Source organism: Perognathus longimembris, chromosome 4 (assembly GCF_023159225.1).
Source record: "Perognathus longimembris pacificus isolate PPM17 chromosome 4, ASM2315922v1, whole genome shotgun sequence".
Classification (NCBI taxonomy): Eukaryota; Metazoa; Chordata; class Mammalia; order Rodentia; family Heteromyidae; genus Perognathus; species Perognathus longimembris.
In genome coordinates, this window is record NC_063164.1 from 22,244,784 (window position 1) to 22,259,416 (window position 14,633).

Consider the following 14,633-nt stretch of genomic DNA (forward strand, 5'->3'; position numbering starts at 1 on the left):
CCATTGATAATACTTTGACTTGATTATTTTTATTGGAGGTAGAAATTATAATAGAAAGGTGCTGTTGGGTTGTAGACTGAAGTTTAAAAAAGACCATTGATTCATAATATTTGCATTGTTAGATAATTTATTTACAAAGTAAAAGATTGTTTGTCAGTCATGTGACTTGACTCATGATTTGGGCTCTGTTCCTGAACTTGTTTTCTCAAGGCTAGTGCTGTACCACTTTGAGCCTCAGCTCCACTTTCTGTTTTCTGATGGTTAGTTGTAGGTAAGATTCTCACGAACTTCCTGTCTGGGCTGGCTTTGAACCACAAAACTCAGACCTCCTGAGTAGCTAGGATTGTAGGTATGAGCTACCAGCACCTAGCTAGGAGCCCTATTTTTAATGCTGTAGATGATTTAACATAAATTCCTCAAAATAAATAAAATATTTCCCACTGGGATATTTATGCTAGAAACTTTGTTATATAGTTAAGTGTTAAATCTTAAAATGGATAGTTTTGTTATTAGAGTTCAAATTATGCATCTGTTAATTTATTTTCCTTGGTGTCACTGTTACTTCAAATTTCCTATTCCACATATGGATGTGACTATATGAGACTGGGCCACGTTTGGCCTATTGTAACATAATGCAGGGTTTTAAAATTATGACCTTGGCCAGTTATCCACACATGTTCAACCTGATCATTGAACTGATGAGAAGAATATTTCATTGTCTCAGAATAGAAAATGTGAGATAATCCATGAATGTATTGTATGACTAGACTAATGAGTGCTTGCTAAGTGGATAAAAATTGTACTTTTTAATGATATTAAAAATTTGTATGTCTATTCCCAGATACTTTGTTTGGTTTTGGTTTTTTTGCGAGTCCTGGGCCTTGAACTTGGCCTGAGTACTGTCCCTAGCTTCTTTTTGTTCAAGGCTAGCACTCTGCCACTTGAGCCACAGCGCCATTTCTGGCCATTTTCTATGTATGTGATGCTGAGGAATTGAACCCAGGGCTTCATGTATAGGAGAGAAGCACTTTACCACTAGGCCATATTCCCAGCCCCTGATCCCAGCTACTTTGGAATTGGAGATAGGAAGCATCAAGATTTGGGGCCAGCCCCCACAAAAACTTACAAGACTTCCCTTTTCAACAAACAAGAATGGCATGGTAGTTCACACATTTGATCCCAGCTATTCAGGATGTATAGGTAAAAGGATTGTGTTCTTGGCCAGCCCAGGCAAAATGTGAGGCTCTATCTGGAACATAACTGAAGCAAAAAGGACTAGGGCTGTGGTTTAAGGAGTGGGTTGCCTACCTAGCGAGTACAAGGCCCTGACTTTAAACTCCAGTCCTTCCTTCCTTCCTTCCTTCCTTCCTTCCTTCCTTCCTTCCTTCCTTCCTTCCTTCCTTCCTTCCTCCTTCCTCCCTCTCCTCCTTCCCTCCCTCCTTTCCTTCCTTTCTTCCATTTACTAGGGTGGGGACTCAGGGCTTTGTGATTGTTAGGCAGGCTCTCTACCCTTCAGTAACTATTTTTATTTTTTATTTATTTTTGCTAGTTTAGGGGCCTGAACTCAGGGCCTGAGCACTGTCCCTGGCTTCTTTTTGCTCAAGGCTAGCACACTACCACTTGATCCACAGTGCCACTTCTGGCTTTTTCTATATATGTAGTGCTGAGGAATCGAACCCAGGGCTTCATGTGTACAAGGCAAGCACTCTACCACTAGGCCATATTCCAAGCCCATTTAACTATTTTTAAAATGAAGTAATTAGGTACACATCTCTTGAGAAAATAATAAAACCATTTTAAGATTTTTATTATGAAATATTTTTGAAAGAGTTATATATTAGATTTAACTATCATATTCTTTACTCATTTTCTAGTAGCATTATGAGGTTTATACAAATGAAAAGGTTCAAAATAATTATTTAGTAGAGGTATATTTTGTGGTTAAATAGTTTACAGTCAGTGAAAATTGTGCAGCCTCTTTATGCATCATTTTTAAAGACAAGCCTAGTATGTTAAAAGAGAAACTAGTTTGAAAATTGGTGTGCATGATTGAAGTTTTTTTTAAAAAAGTGTGCTGCCAGATGCTGGTGGCTCACACTTGTAATCCTAGCTACTCAGCTTGAGATCTGGAGGAATGTGGTTCAAAGCCAGCCAAGTTCAAAGCCATCTCTTTAATTTTATACAGGGAGGCTATATTATATCCTCACATATAATAAGGAAACTATCTAGATATGGAAATATATACCAAGCAGTTAGAAATAGTTTACTTTGCAAATTATGTTGACATTCTTTATATTTTTTAATCTTCATATTTTACAAATTTTCTAAAATGAACATGATTACATGTGTAATAAATTTAATTATTCTTGCCAAGCATGGTGGTAAATTTGTAATTTCAGCACTTGAACCTACAGGATTCTGAGTTTGAGCCCAGTCTAGGCTTACATAGTAACACCTTGTCCAAAAGAAAAAAGAAAGTGAAATAAAAAAATTAATAGTTGTGGGACTTGAACTCAAGGCCTGGACACTGTCCCTGAACTATTTTGCTCAAGGTTAGTGCAGTACTACTTCAACCACAGGTCCACTTCTGGTTTTCTGGTGGATAATGGGAGATAAGAGTCTCATGGGCTTTGTGCATGGATTAGCTTTGAACCCTGATCCTGAGATCTCAGTCTCCTGAGTAGTTAGGACTACGATGTGAGCCACCGCAGCCATTTTTTTTTTTAAATGGACCATTTCTTTTTTGTGGCCTGTGTTTTATTATTATAAAAACTGATGGTTTTAGAAGAATTTAATACATATACTGAAATTTGGGGTGAGGAGCCAGTGAATATTTTGGATGCCAAAAATCATAACTTCAAATTTTTGAATTGGAAAAAATTGAGAAATAAGACTGGTACTAGATTTGGACCTGAATGTGAAACCTACTTAGCTCCTTTTTTTTTTTTTTTTAACTAGCTATGCTACATATCCTTTTTATTTTTGCTATGATTTACTACTCATCTGTAATTGGTGTTTGTATTATTATCAGTAGATAGTTCTAATATTACCTACTTTGCAGCTTAATTGCAAAGATTAGAATACTGTAGGGTACTTAGTATACTGTACTATACTCTCTGACTCATACTATGTACTGAATAAATTATAGCTGTGGTTTTTCATTATTATTTTTATTATCTGCACTTATATGTATGGTTTCTACTGTTTAGTGGATGAGACTGATAAAAATAATTGTAATTCAAAAAGGATATCGTAAAGAATGGGAAATTTAAAATGAAGATTGGCTTATAAAATGGAAAGATCAGTGTGGTGTAAATAATTTTTTGTAGATTAAAAGAATTACTAAAACATAAATATTTGAATGTTTCACAAGAAAGCACTATAGGCCAGACAGCTTACAGTTTGCATTTAATAGTACTGAAAAGTTCATTGTCTCCTTACAGAGTGCACAGTTGACTGAAATCATCAACAGTTTGATTGCCCCGCTCAACCTGTCTCCAACTTCATCACCCCTGTCCTCCAAATCCTGTAGCCATAAATGTATGGCTAATGGAATTTCCAGGAGGTATGTGACATCATTTCATTTACTTAGCTTTCTTGATGTGTAAGTAACATAGCTACTTTTTTCTTTCACACTGAGAACTACTAGAGTATAATTAGTGCCCCACAGATAATAATCTTAGATGACAGACTTACTTAGTTATGGTAATATGAACCTGGCAATGAAGAAGAAAGGTTCTCAGAAAATTTGATAATCTTCCTAAAAAAGCATTTGCTATAAAATACTACTGTACTAACTATGCTTTCTGTTTTGTACCTTTTATATTTTTAAATTCCACTCATCCTTGAAATGCATTTTAAGAAAAAAAAAGTACCTAAATGTTGTTTGGGAACAGAAGATTGTCAAATACCACCATTAAGTTCAGCTTAAATTTTATTCAGTTAACTTAGTATCTTAACTTTTATACAGTAATTTTTCTGAATATATTTAAAAATAGGCTCTAAAATGATTACCAAACTTGTATAGCAGAAAGAATATATACTCTGTTACTACTAATTGTTTTTCCAGAAGAGCATTGGTTCTATTTTATTTTTCTTACTCCTCTCTTGGATTATTCCTGTATAAAGAAGTGGTTAGAAGATAATAGAAAATGACTAATAGAATATTACAAATTACAAATAATTACTAAAAAGTAATTACTAATAGAATATTATTTTGTATGTGTACAATCTGTTTTTTCTTCAAGTTATAATTTTAGCCTTGGTTTAATTATTAGACATGAGTAAGAATACTTCCTAATTATAAAGAATTTATGTTAATAATTATACAATTTATTAATAACTTTTTGATATAGAATAAAAGGAAAGTTTATACCATGATGAAATCATGCTTCTTAGCTATCACATTCTTAATGAAATTAGTGAATATAAACGAAGTCTTAAAAATGCAATTATTTGATTTTTATTTCTAATTACTTTCAAAGCCTAATTTTTAATAAGCTTACAATTTTATTCATGTTGGGTTACTTATATTATTTTAAGTTTGCTTTATTTTTTGTTGACTTTATATTTATTCCTTGCATCACTGCTGATTCACTTTGAAAACAAAGGAGTCATGTGTTGTATAAGGCAACAATGATACGCCCACTTATAAAACATCTTAATTATAGGCTGGGAATGTTGCTTAGTGGTAGAGTGTTTGCCTAGCATGCATGAAGCCCTGGTGTTCTATTCCTCAGTACCACATACACAGAAAAAGCTGGAAGTGGCACTGTGTTCAGCTGGTAGAGTGCTAGCCTTGAGCAAAAAAAGAAGCTCAGGGACAGTGCCCAGGCCCTGAGTTCAAGCCCCAAGACTGGCAAAAAAAAAACCTTAATTATCTTAATAAAAACTATAAAATAATGCATGATTTGAATCGTGGTTTATAATACATTATTTTAATAATATTTTAACCTAATAAAGTACAACTATATACATATAGATCATTTTAGGTATGTGCACGTTTATGTTTGCATTTTCATTTTAAGTGTGTAGTTTGACCTCCATCAATGTGCATTTTCCATGTCTCTGGACCCCAATATTCCTAATCAAAATTATCTGAGAAAAAATGCCACTGTACTGAAACATGTACAAATTTAGTTTTCATCTTTAAACATAGCATGATAACTGTTTACCCTGGTTAGGTATTATAAGTAATCTAGAGATGAATTAAAGTCCACGGGAGGATGTGTGTAGATTATATGAAATATTACATCATTTTATATAAGGGTCTTGCATATTCCTGATTTGTGTATCTGAAACCAGGTTATGAAACCAGTCTTTTAAGGATATGAAGAAACAAATGTACTTTTATATAACATGTTGCCTTTAAGTTTTTTAGGTGTGGCAATAGGTGTTTAATGAGACATTACTTGATAGCAGTGAACTATTTTCAAACTACTTTCTCTATAACTTGTTTCACAAAGAATTTCTTTTCAAGTTCATTGTGAAAGTTTTATTTCTCTTAAAGGAAAGACTATCTTTACTTTCTTAATTTTTTTAGGTAACCTAATAAGGCTACTTATTATCAATGAAGTGGTAAGCAATTTACTAGAGTTTTTGTTTAACATGTATCATTAGTGTTTGTAAATTTCTACTACTGGATGACCATTAAACTATGGTATAAAATTAAAGATTTGGGGGAATATTCCTGGTTTCCATAACAATGTTTTACAAATATTTTACTATTCATAATAATACTTGCTATAATCTGCAAGTCTCTTTTACCCCAAACATAAAAACTGGGATATATTACAGACAAGAGAGTACAAATACTGTAAAGAAATCAACACTTTTGAAGAAAACCTAGTTTGTTATGTCACATGCCAGAGAAGTACTGAAAAGTATTTATTTTGTCAGCTATGAGTTAAGACTTTCATAAAAGTAGTTTAGTAACATGAGGGAGAGAGAAAGGATAAATGTGAGAATTAGAGAATCTATACAGAGGAACCAGAACTATGTCACGAGCTTGCTTCCTGTGGAAGTTAGAAAATGAGTGTGCAAGGTCAAAGGAAGTATTTTTTGTAAGCATCCTTATTAATGTAAAGGGAATCAGAGGGGCAAGAGATTATAAATTAGTAATACTTAAAGTTCTGAAGATATGTAAAGAAAAAATAAATTTATTCTTTAAAAGTGTCATGGAGATTAAGATATATGTTGATGAATTATTTATAAAGTGCTTATGACCAGGTTAAGAGTGAGAAATGGAGCTTAATGAATTAGCTGGAATTGTGGGTAGATATTGACAAGTACATGCCTTTCATCTCTCCTCTTCTTTTCTCCTAAGTTCAGGAAATCACAGATTTCTGTTTAGGACAATAAGAATGAAATAGGCCAGGAAAATTCTTAGAGGTATAGAAAATGTGAAAAGACAAAGGCAAAGATAACATCTAAAAATAACCATTGTTGGGGGAAATGTTTTATCTAAACCAGAGTCATAGCTAGACATCACTGACTTCTCAACAGGAGATTGAGTGGAATGATATCTTCTGTGTGTTCAAGAAAATAGATGTTTACCTAGAATTTCTGTTCAAGAGAAAATGTTTTTAAGTGTGAAACACAAACATTTTCAGCCAACTAAAACTAGAAGAATAAACTACTAGACTGTAATGATAATTACAGACCATATACTTTGAATAGTGAAAAGTAATGATCTGAAAGAAAAACCTAAGGTATAAAAAGGGACAAGAGACAAATGGTAAATGACTATAGGACATATATATCTATGTAATAAAAAATAAAATATATTTAGTTTGGTTTTAAAAAGTGCGCATGAAGAACAGTGATGAATAAATGACTCGTGTGTGCGTTCCATATAGGTCAGGGGAAAGTAAATAATACTCAGGTCCTTGAATTAGCCAGGAGGCCAGTAGAGAGCCTCTTGGCTTGTGATAATGTTATAATTCTTGGTCTGGGTAGTAGTAGTTTTGGGTCAGTGGCTGAGTGAGGGTAGCACTATTCTCTATTTCCACATTAAACAAATACTTATCATGTTAACTTTTCATCTTAAATTTTTTGTCACAGATTTATCCAATTGGTGAGTTTATAATCTTTCCCTTAATTTTACCTGTCAAAACTGTCTTTTTGTTGTTCTTTTTAAAAATTTAATTTTATTGTCGAGGTGATATACAGTTACAGTTACATACGCAAGGTAGTGAGTACATTTCTTGTCACACTTGTTACCTCCTCCCTCATTTTTCTCTGTGAAGGTGGGAAAAAAAATCAAAGCTGTCTTAATCTAGGATGATGTTTGTTTTGTCATATATATATATATATATATATATGATTCAAATGTGATTACAGAAGGTAATGAGAAACAACTAAGGAAAAAACAAACAGCTATCATACATCTTTATGGCCTGAAAAGTATTCTTGCATTTATTTGTGAATTTTGTGGTACGTGCTCGACTAAATGTGTGAATTAATACAAATGTATTAATTAATGGAGATAATACTAGCAGAACAAAAACAGGAAGTTGAATATTTACAGATGTATATGTACATAAATATAATATATATAATATAATATATAAATTTAAAGATGTATATATATAATAGGCAGTTTTGTAATTTTCTTTGCTAATATTGTTTCTATAACAAAACATAGTTATTTGAACTTTATATGTCATTATATCATAATTGATTATGCCATTAAAAGAAATGGAATTTTTAAAATTTGTTCATTTATTCTGATACTCTTTTGGATCACATAGAACTTATTGTTTGATAAAAATTTTAAGATTATAAGGTCATTTTATGATATCCCAATTATCATTTTTTGCAATATCTTTAAGCTTGCCTGGTTAATTATTTTCTAGGATACTTGGTGCACACTTGCTATTTACCAATTTGAAAACCCATCTCTTATTTAATGCCAGGAAAGTATTAGAAGGTTTTTTTCTTAATGCTTTATTAGAATCTGAGCTAGGAAATGAGAACAATAAGATTGAGAATTCAAATAAATGAGGCATTACATTTTATCATAAAAGCGGTATTTATGAGCTCTTAGACCTCATATTCTGTATGAAGATAAAATGTGGCAAATAGATTGTTGTTTACCCCATGGGGTATAATTTCTGAGAAAGTAAATTTCTACTTGAAGTAATGTCTAGATTTTTGGTGTTTGTTTTTGCCTTAATGAGCTCCAGAATGTGATCGGAAATTAAATTCCAATCAATCATTCTCATTCTATTTATTTCCACTAATGGTAATTATCTCACATGAAATACAGCCATTCTTTCTAATTGGGTATCATAATGAAAAACTTCAGTTAAACTGGCAACGTAGTCACATAAAAAGTAATTCTTTCACCCTCACAATATTTAAATAGTCGCTTCTCAATTTTGATAAAACATTATTTTCTAGCAATATATTCCAACTCAATGTTTTAAATATAGCTTTGGATTCCTATGAATGACATTGACTATCATATTAGCTAGATGTATATGTCAATAGGGAAATTAAACTACCCCTGCTGAGTTTTGAAATTAGTGCCAATAGAAATTACTTTCTTTTATAGAAAGCTTACTTTCCCCTTTTATCTCCAATATGTCAGTCTAAGATCAATAGTATAAAAATAAAATAGAAAATTAAAATCTAATATAAAAAATATAAAATCTAATATTACAAAGCTTAAAATGTGCCAGAGCTACCAGATGTACCAGAATACCATGTAACTATTAAAACTGTGTATAGATATATGGGATCACTTGGAAACATGTTTATTTTGGAATATTAAGTCTAAAAATAAGGACATGAAAATTATAACAGTATGATTTTTATAAAATACATTTGGAGGATATAAAAATTTTAATGCAAACCACATTTTGGTTTAGCAGGTGAGGCTTTGAAAATATTGCAGCTTTTTTCTTATTTCTAAATTTGCCTTAAAATGGTAATGTTTCAGATGACATTGAAATGTTTGACAAACTTTATATCTCAATTCTCAGGTTGAAAAATATAGCACTCATAGTAGATTCCTTCTTGCTTTTGCTTTCTCAGTTCTCTCTCTCTCTCCCTCCCTCTTTCCCTCTCCCTCTTTCCCTCTCCCTCCCTCTCCCTCCCTCTCTCCCTCTCTTCCCCCTCCCCTCTCTCTCCCCAGTTCCCTCTCCCTCTCTCTCTCCTCCCTCTCTCCCTTTCCCTCCCCCTCTCTCTCCCCTCCCCCTCTCTCTCCTCTCCCCCTCTCTTTCCCCAGTTCCCTCTTCCCCCTCTTTCTCCTCTCTCTCTCCCCCTTTCCCTCTCCCCTTCTCTCCCTTTCTCTCTCCTCTCCCCTCCCCTCTCTCCCCTCCTCCCCCTCTCTCCCCCTTTTCCTCTCTTGCTCCCCTTTCCCCTCTCTCCCCAGTTCCCTCTCCCCCCCTTTCTCCTTCTCTCTTCCCCTTTCCCTCTCCCTCTCTCTGTCCCTCTCTCTCCCTCTTTCCCTCCCCCCTCTTTCCCTCCCCCCTCTCCTCTCTCTCTCTCTCTCCTGTATGTTTTAAGTTGTATACATAGAATGTACTTCTAAAATATTAACTCTGCTTCTCTCCTTTTCCCTTTCCTCCTTTCTCCCCTTCCCTTACTTCTCTACCTCCATCCTTTTATGAGTTTTTTTTATTGCTTTACATTAGTTGTACATAGGGAATTCTATTTTGACATTTCCATGCATACATGTAATGCATCCTGATGAAATTCACCCCTTCTGTCCTTCCACCATACCCTCCCATTTTTTTAACCACATTTACCCTCATTAACCATCTCCATTTACCCACCCTTGCACCCTGTCCCACAAATACTCCTTTCAACAATCTTTTTACTTCTCTATGTTTTAGTGTTTATTAATTGCATCAAAGAGTTTTACCATGCTGTTTCTGGTGTGCCTATATTACAGTTTAATCAGAATATAACCCTTTTTTTCACTATTCTTCCAATACCCTATTGACTTCCATTGCAATTCCTTATACCATCTTCATACACAGTTGTACTACATTTTGAAATTATTCACCTACTATTGGTCTTTATCCTACATCTTCATAAACAGTACCATAGTTAATCATATTTTATGTGTGAATATATGTATACACATGTATATATACATACAAATAAAATATGTATGTCAATAAATATATAAATCCTTTAGATGTAGCAAAATCATGAGAAATTTTGCTTTTAAGCTTGGCCAATCTCATTCAATATATATTCTCCAATTCTATCTATTTTCCTGCAAATGACACAATTTCACTTTTCTTTATGGCGGAGTAGTATTCTATAGTATATATCATATTTCCTTTATCCACTCATCTGTGGTTGGACATTTTGGCTGACTACAGTTTGGTTACTGTGAACAGTGCTACAATAAGCTTGAGTATGTAAGCATTTTTAAAATACTGATTTACTCATTTATATATATTTCCAGTAGTGGTATAGAGGGTCGTAGGCTAGGTCTATTTTTGTTTTTGAGGAATGTCCTTCTGATTTCCATAATGGTTGCACTGGTTTACATTTCCACCAGCCATGCTCCTCTTCCCACATCCTCACCATCATTTGTTGTTGTTTTCTTCACAATGGCCATTCTGATGAAATTGACTCTCACTGTAGTTTTGATTTGTTTTTACTTATTGGCCAAGGATGATGAATATTTCTTCACATATATATTAACCATTTATATGTCTTCTGAAAACTAATTTTTGAACTCTTTCAATATTATGGATATGTATTCTCTATTTGGTGAATACCTGGTAAAGATTTTTTTCTCCATTCTATAGTTGTCCCTTGGTTAAAAGTTGTTTCTTTTGCTGTGTAGGAACTTTTAATTTGATATAGTCCCATTTGTCCATTCTTTCTCTTCTTTTCTGGATAAATGGGGCCTTATTCAGAAAATAATTACCTATGTCTATTACTTCCAGGGTTTTCCCTACATAATCCTGTAGTAAAACTTCTTATTTTGAGTTCTTTGATCCATTTGGAGTTGATTTTTATATAGGGTAAAATATGGGAATCAAGTTTCAATGTCCTACAAGCAGGTAACTAGCTTTTCCACCATTATTAAATACCCTATCTTTTTTCTAGTACATATTTTTGGATCCTTTATCAAAAATTAGAAGAATGTAGCTTATGGCTTTACTTCTGAGTCTCCTGTTCTATTGCTTTTCAAGTCTCTTTTTGTTAGGACCATACTGCTTTTGCTGTGATGGCTTTGGAGTATAATTTGATGTCTGGTTGATGCCTCTAGTGGTGCTGGGTTGTTGTTGTTTTTTTTGTTTGTTTGTTTGGTTTTTTTTTGCCTTATAAATGCTTTTGCTATTTGTGAGATTTTATGCTTCCATTTGATTTTTTTCAATTGATTTTTCTATTTCTATGAAGAATGACACTGTGACTTTTTTTAAAGCTCATTTTTTACCTATTTACAGACTCTTTTGGCTCTTAGGCATTCATCAAATTAATTATTTACTTGAATGATGTGTTATGCATGTGCTATAGTCAGAAACTTGACAACATATATGTATATATTTCCATATTCACAAAAAATAATTACTGAGCATCAGCCAAATATTTAATGCACTGTATTCAGAACTTCATATGCAGGAATAGACAAAATAGATATCTATGGACCATGACTGACAGGTGAAGAAGACATACACCTACCAGATGGTCATAGAAATAAATGTAAAATTCTTACCATGAGAAATGATATGAGCAAAAGATAAATAGGGATCAAAATGTGGAGAATCACACCTAGTCTTTAGAGGGATATAGGCAATAGCTCAAGACTTTTAGAACAGGTATTCAAATAACTGCCGGAAATTACAAGTGAGAGAAGATGTGTAGAGCTGCCTGGAGCAGAACTAACTTGTGTGTGTGTGTGTGTGTGTGTGTGTGTGTGTGTGTGTGTGTGTGTTATACTAAGGAGGCAATATGGTTGGAACACGGGAAAAGGAGCAAGCATGCATGATGCAGGACAGGGAGGGTAGGAGAGGGAGTTAGTTACATTTGGCCACACAAACTAAGGCATTTAAAAATATAAAAAGATCTAAGTCTTCCAGAGACAATGAGGCTTTGAAAGATTTTAAGCCATATAGGTTTGAGGAAGAGAACTATATAACAGGATCAAATTAATTAATTCAAAATATTGATCTAGAAGGTATCATAAATGAATGAGAGATCATCATAGCTGGTATAGAAAATAAGAAAGCACATCATTTTGATTGGGAAAGTACCAGTAGAAATACACAAACGTGTAAGCTAGAAAACCTACCTTATTATATTTCCTTCTCAATTCTTTTTTTTTTTTTTTTTTACTGACATAAAACAGTTGGGTTTTATTCAGATTAGACATGTAAAGTGTTCTGGGGGAAGAAGGGTGGTCAGTTAATCTAAAGATTGGATTAGCATGGTTGACCTTGTCCTTCTCAATTCTTTAACTTTTTTTTTTTTGGGGGGGGGGCTGTGGATTTAACTCAGGGCTTGATTACTGCTCCCTAGCTTTTGTGCTAGCATTCCATCACTTTAATCACAGCTTCATTTCTTACTCTTTGGTGGTTAATTGGAAGTAAAGTCTCATGGACTTTCCTGCCCCTGGCTGGCTTTGAATTGTCATTTTCAGATTTCAGCATTCTAAGTAGCTAGAATTATAGGCATGAACCATCGGTGCCTGGCTATTTAATTCATTTTTAAACCAAATTATAAACCTACAAGACAAAGGACTATCATCTGGTAAATGTTTATTTTGTGGTTTCCAGATAGAAATCTAAAAATAACAGCAACAAAAGTAACGTATTACCTCATCTGGTATTTTTCCACTTGTAAGCTTGGTATTTTAAAAGTACAATGAAGTATTCATCATGTATTAGTAATTATTTTGATAATTATTTTATGACAATATTTGACAATTTCCATTCTATTCTTAGTTTCTGGGATTCATACTTACACTGATCACTCAAAGGCCTTAGTAAGCCTTATCTATTACAGAAATATTATTTTCCTGGGTCTCCTCTTTTTGCTGACTTTTCTTTTCTTTAAAAGAATATCCTGTGATGATGGTTTTAAGTTGACTACAAATGATATCTTCATTTGAAATTCATGTTTGATATTCCACTGGATATTCCACTGTTTTCTGGTGAATAAAACGTTGATTATAGTTACAGGTGCAGTCTTGTATTGTCTTTCTCAAGATTTCCCAGGATTTTTCTCACCTTTGTTTCTTGAGGAGGTTTCAATAAACCTCTTTCTTTATGCTCTGTAAAATAAATTTGTCAGCGATTTACAGTAACTGTTTACAACAACTTCCATGTTATTTATAACATTATTTTATGCAGCAAATTAATTTTAATGAGTGTGATGTAGTTTTTACATTATTAGTGAAGTAAACAGATTTCTCATTTCCAGTGTTGGCATATTTTCCATTTACTTGAGAAGGATAAATTTCAATAACATTTTGCAAGAATATGTATTTGTTAGAAAGTATTAGAATTGGGGGATGAATTACCTACAAATGAGAACACACATGAAAGAATAACACTATATTTTTGTTGTAAAGTTCTGCTACCTTAGAAAGTTTAAAATATAGCAAACCTTTCCACCTTTAGCCAGTTCTCAGCCTTTGTCCTTTCATTCAGAAGGGAGTTAAGGAGCCTGTGTTAGCTTTTGCTTAAAGGTGTTCTGGCTCGCTGGAGGCAGAAAATGTTTTCCTGGATCTATTCCTAACTCCTAAATTTCACCCTTCTAACTTAATTACCTTTACTAGTTGCTACTTAAACTTGTCTTCTTCCTAACTTTACTCACTTCTGTGAGTCATTCTCTGTGCTTCACAATATAGGCTATCTGTGCCTTCTGTGGGCTCTTGACATGAAAGCCCAGCTAGATGGCAGGGTTTGCAATAGCAGACTGTACTGTAGGTAGCAATGACACATACGTTTATTGCTGCCACCATGGACAATATAAAAATGTGAGATTGGATCTGCTAATTTAAGAGTAGTATTGTACCTCAAACTAATGCCTTTTAGCAACCTACACGTCAAAAGATCTTTAGAATATTTTGACACATAAAGCACTCTTGCTAGACTTCTATGAAGACTTAATATGCTAATACAGACATGGTGTCATCTGCTTTTCTCTATTGGCCAATAGAATATTTAAAATTGTTTTTGTTGTTGTTTCATCAATATAAACCATCTAATCATCTGTATATCTGGTTTCTCATTATTATTAAAAGCATTCTTGAATTACTTGCTTTATCCACAAATGAAAAAAAAAATACTTAAAGCAACCAAAATGTGACTTACACCCAGTATGATTGCTATAGAAAAATGATGTCATGTCTATCAGGAAACACCAATTCTTTTTAAACCAAATACCATATTTAGAACTTACTTGTTGATTAGCAATATTGTATATAGCAGAACCACTTGTTAATGTTAGGATTTTTAAAGTGACTAGCTTTACTCTGCATAAATAAGATTAAAAATCATATCAGGGCTGGGGATATAGCCTAGTGGCTAGAGTGCCTGCCTCGGATACACGAGGCCCTAGGTTCGATTCCCCAGCACCACATATACCGAAAACGGCCAGAAGTGGCGCTGTGGCTCAAGTGGCAGAGTGCTAGCCTTGAGCGGGAAGAAGCCAGG

General features: G+C 33.6%; 1 protein-coding gene across 3 annotated transcripts in view; it reads left to right on the forward strand.

Moving 5' to 3' along the window:
• The window catches only part of Kansl1l (KAT8 regulatory NSL complex subunit 1 like), a 98,803-nt gene that overhangs the window by 46,342 nt on the left and 37,828 nt on the right, over positions 1–14,633 (forward strand). For all 3 annotated transcript variants that reach the window (XM_048344838.1, XM_048344839.1, XM_048344841.1), the window contains one exon: positions 3,444–3,565. In XM_048344838.1, the coding sequence (XP_048200795.1) occupies positions 3,444–3,565 (122 nt within the window). The remainder of the gene's footprint in view (positions 1–3,443; positions 3,566–14,633) is intronic.